The sequence below is a fragment of the Odontomachus brunneus genome, unplaced genomic scaffold, assembly GCF_010583005.1.
Source record: "Odontomachus brunneus isolate Ranch 3 - 2012 unplaced genomic scaffold, Obru_v1 Obru_scaffold_089, whole genome shotgun sequence".
In the NCBI taxonomy this organism is placed as follows: Eukaryota; Metazoa; Arthropoda; class Insecta; order Hymenoptera; family Formicidae; genus Odontomachus; species Odontomachus brunneus.
In genome coordinates this window covers 840827-845043 of record NW_022639539.1, presented here as the reverse complement: position 1 = coordinate 845043, position 4217 = coordinate 840827, and the positions used below count along the sequence as shown (strand labels likewise).

At 63.4% G+C, this 4217-nt stretch overlaps 1 protein-coding gene across 1 annotated transcript in view; it reads right to left on the bottom strand.

The window, feature by feature from the left end:
* LOC116848102 overlaps positions 1-3205 on the bottom strand; it is a 26145-nt gene extending 22940 nt beyond the window's left edge. Inside the window, exon 1 of the mRNA XM_032823866.1 lies at positions 3109-3205. Within this exon, the coding sequence (XP_032679757.1) occupies positions 3109-3205 (97 nt within the window). The remainder of the gene's footprint in view (positions 1-3108) is intronic.
* Positions 3206-4217: the final 1012 nt, after the last annotated feature.

Below are 4217 nucleotides of genomic sequence, written 5' to 3'. Positions count from 1 at the left end.
TTTTTTTTTTTTTTTTTTTTTTTTTTTTGAGGCAGAGGAAATGCATTACGCACATCCCCGGGAACGACAGGACTTTCCCAGGGGTAGTGTGGGACTCTCCCCCTCCGGAACCAATCGCCGGAGGGGCCTACCCACTAAAACCTCTGCCGGGCCCCTTGCGGCTATTGCAAGGGCGTGCCGGGAACCGCTTGCGCATTACTTCCGGGACGCCCTCAGCCGCGGGGCGGGGAAAACCTAAACCCCGACCCCTTCCCGGGCCAGGAGGAATAATAATTCTCTCCTGGCCCGCTGTTCCTATCCTCCATGACTGAACGTGGGCTCCCTCGTCCGATCACCTCACCTGTAGGGGCGCTATTAGCCGGGTCCGGTCCCGTCCGGACCCGGCCCGCCCCTACGCTCCCGACCGAGGTTGCTGAGGCGGAGGGGTCTAAGAGTTCCCCTCCGCCCCTCTCGGTCAGGAGCCTCCTGGCACTAAGAGGGTGGTGGGCGGCCTAAGAGTCCACCCTTGCCAACTGGCCGCCCTGCCTCCCTCTCGGAGGCGCCTGGTCTGACTTCTTGTCACGGGGGGGGACTCGCGCCTTGCGACGCGTCTCCCCCACCCGACCAGGCGCCTCCTATCTCCCCCGCGCCGGGCCCTCCGTTGATCAGGAGGGCCCGGCGGCATTGTAGGGGCGGCGGCGCACGCGCAGGTACCTCGGGGGAGGGAACGCCAGCGGTGGCGTCCCCTCCCCGCCCGCGAGTGCGCCGCCCCTCAACCCCGCGCTGATGCGCGAGTAGGCGAGGCGCCGCTCTCCTTCTGCGGCGCCTCGCCCCATCCCAGGGGGCGGCGGTTTCACCTCGCCGGACCCTTTCCGACTCCTCCTTCTGCGACACAACTGTGTCGCAGAAGGAGGTGACGGCGGACCAGCCCTTGTCTCCCCCAAGCATGGCCCTAATAAGGATCGGGGGAGAGAGGTCCGCTCCTACCACGTCAATCAGGACTCGGCGCTCCACATCCCAGGAGGGGCATTCTTCCAGGGTGTGTTGCCGAGTCCATCTCAGCACCACAGTGGTGGCAGCGGGAGTTAGGCTCCCTACCAATCCTGTGCAGGTACTCACCGAAGCATCCATATCCGGTGAGTACCTGCGTCGTCCGGAAGGACAGCTCTCCGCGGGCCCTGTCTACGTATTCTTGCAGAAAGGGCCGGATGGCCTCGGCGACCTTCGTTCCTGAGTGGCCCGTCGCCTCCTCCAGGTGGATACTCCACCTTAGGAGGAGGCGTTGACGGGCCTGCAGTTTTGCCATACCTATGGCCCTGGCCAGATGTTCGAGGTCTCTCCCGGCACGGAGCTCCTTGACACACCGATAGGTCTCGGCGTGCATTTGTGCAAGGAGCTCCAGCGAGGGGAGACCGGCCAGGGCCGTGGCGGCCATATGCGACGTCGCCCTATAGGCCCACGCGAGGCGAATGGCGACCCACCGCTGAGCGCGGTGAGCCAGCGCAATTATGCGCTGGTTGGTCGCCATCGCACTCGCCCAGACCAGGGTCCCATATAGGGCCATGGACTGGACGACGCCGGCATACAGCTGCCTTGCCTTCCTTTTAGAGCCGCCGAGATTGGACAGGAGGCCCACATATTGGCCACCCTGCCCAACTTGGGGGCCAAAAGCTCGAAATGCTTCTGAAACCCCCATGTACCATCCAAGACGAGTCCCAGATATTTTATCGTGGGACCAGTCTTCACGGAGACACCGTCGATCAGGACTCGGGCCCCAGGTGGTCCCCTCTTAAAGCTGTCATGTATGAACATGAGCTCAGATTTGAGGGGAGCCATCTTGAGGCCCATCCTGTTCAGGGAGCCTATCACCTGGTCCACCGCCAGACGTCCCTTTTCCAGGGCGCTCCGCCAGCCCCTGCCCCCGGCCAGCACCATGGTGTCGTCCGCGTAACAAACGACGGTGCAGCTCGGGGGGAGGGCAAGGCGGAGAACTTGGTCGTACGCGAAGTTCCATAGTAGGGGTCCTAGTACGGACCCCTGAGGAACACCGCGGTAGACCGCCCTTCCGCACTGGAGTTCCGCTTTGTTGCGGAACTCCAGTCTTCTATCCCGGAAGTAGTCCCTAATAATTGAGATCAGGTGGGAGGGGGGGGGACCCTGAAATGGGCCAGACCCGCCTCCACCTGGTTCCAAGGGAGGGAGTTAAAAGCGTTGGCGATGTCCAAGGACACCGCCAACACAACTCCCCCCCTCCTCACGACGGCCTCCGAGAGGGACCGGACGCGTGAAATCGCGTCCACGCTCGAGCGTCCCTCCCGGAAGCCGTATTGCTCCTCACTAAGCTTTGGACTACCCCGGGATAGGTGCCGGACGAGGCGGGCGTGTATTATTCTTTCGAATAACTTGCCCGCCTTGTCCAGTAGGCATATCGGCCTATAGGCGAAAGGGTTGTCCTCCAGCTTGCCCCCCTTTCTGAAGAGGACCAGATTGGCCCTCTTCCAGAGGCTGGGGAACACCCCGGTCCTCAAAAAAGAGGTGAAGAGCCGCATTGTGCGACTCTTCACCTCCGCCTCCTTCATCGCCAAGGCCCATACTGTGCCTGATGCCGTCAGGGTCCGGCGCCCTTTTCTTAGCGCCGAGCCTCCTGACGGCCCTGTCTATCTCCATCTCGGTGACCCCGACTGACTCATCCTCCTCGTCTGGGGGAGGCCCTCGTAGGGGGGAATACAAGCTTCCCCCCATGGAAAGAGGGCCCCCACCACTTCATCGAGGAAGTTGGGGTCCAGGGACGCCGTTGGAGGGGTCGCCCAGTTGCGGAAACGACTCATCACAATGTGATAAGGGCGCCCCCATGGGTCCCTGTCGATGGTGGAGACCAGGTCATCCCAGACACGGGCCTTGGCCGTAAAGATGGCCGCCTTGAGGGCGCCCCGCTTTTCGCGGTACGCCCTCTCGGCGGCCACCCCGCCCGTACTATCCCTTCCCCGTCGGTCCATTTCTCGCCTGGCTTGGCCGGCGGGACGCCGAAGTTCGGCGATCTCCGCCGACCACCAGCACACGGACCGGCGGGGATGTGGCCGGGATCGGGGCATGGCGGCATCACACGCCGCCGTCATCATGCCCACGAACCCGGCCGCCTCAGTTTCAATGGCGGCCTGGGTCCGCCCATGTGGCCGCCGTTAAGGCGGCCGCCAACTTGTCGCGGTCGAGTTTGCGCAGGGTCCATCTTGGTGGTCGGGCGCCCCCCTGGCCGCGCCTCAGGAGTACCTCCTCGGGGGTGGCGACCAGTCGGACCACGATGTATCGATGGTCCGAGAGGTTTTCCCCCCTGATCACCAACCGCCAATCCTGAATTAGTCGGGCCGCCTGGGGAGACACCAACGTGACGTCGATTACAGATCTCCCCCGCGGCCCGACGAAGGTGCTCCCCCGGCCTTTGTTGATGACACAGAGGCCGTGAGACGCGACCCATTCTTCCATTACCTCGCCCCTTCGGCAACCGAACGAGGACCCCCAAAACGCCGATTTAGCATTGAGGTCCCCGGCCACCAGGACCGGCCTTTGGGGGCGCCTCGACATGAGGTCCCCCAGCCGGTCCAAAAGGTGCTCGAAGTGAGCGAGGTCCCACGATGGTAGGGCGTAGACCCCGACATCTAGGGTCTCCCACTCGATCGCGACGTATCCTCCCCCCCTCCACAAGGGAGATTGGGGGGGAGGTCTTTATGTCCTCGCTATAGATCGCCACCGAGCACTTACTACCCCACCCCGCAACGTCGCCCATTATGGCTGGGTGACTCCCGGGGACGGAATGAGGCTCGGAGGCGATCACCGGTCCACAACCGCGCTCGCGGAGGGACTGCATAAACAGTTCCTGGGCTCCGCGAGCGCGGTTGAGATTCGCCTGGAGGAGGCGGATAGCCATTACGGCTTAATTCCGCTCTACTCCAGGCCCTCCCCTATCTTCCTCGCAGGAGGGGGACCCTCGTTGGGGTTTCCCCTCTCCCGCGAGGCAACTCTCTTCCCGGCCCCGGCCCCCCGCGGTTTTCCCCGCTCCTTGAGAGCAGTGTCCGTCGGAGGGACCGGGGTCTCGGGCAATGGAGCCGCTCCTTCTGGTTTTTGAGGGGGGCTCCTTCTCTTTCCCGGCGGGAGGGGTGGTATTGGAGGCTTTACGCCTCCTCCTCCCACTCTTTCCTCCCTTGCCCCGCTTTGCCATTTGGCAAGCGGGGTCTTCCACTCTA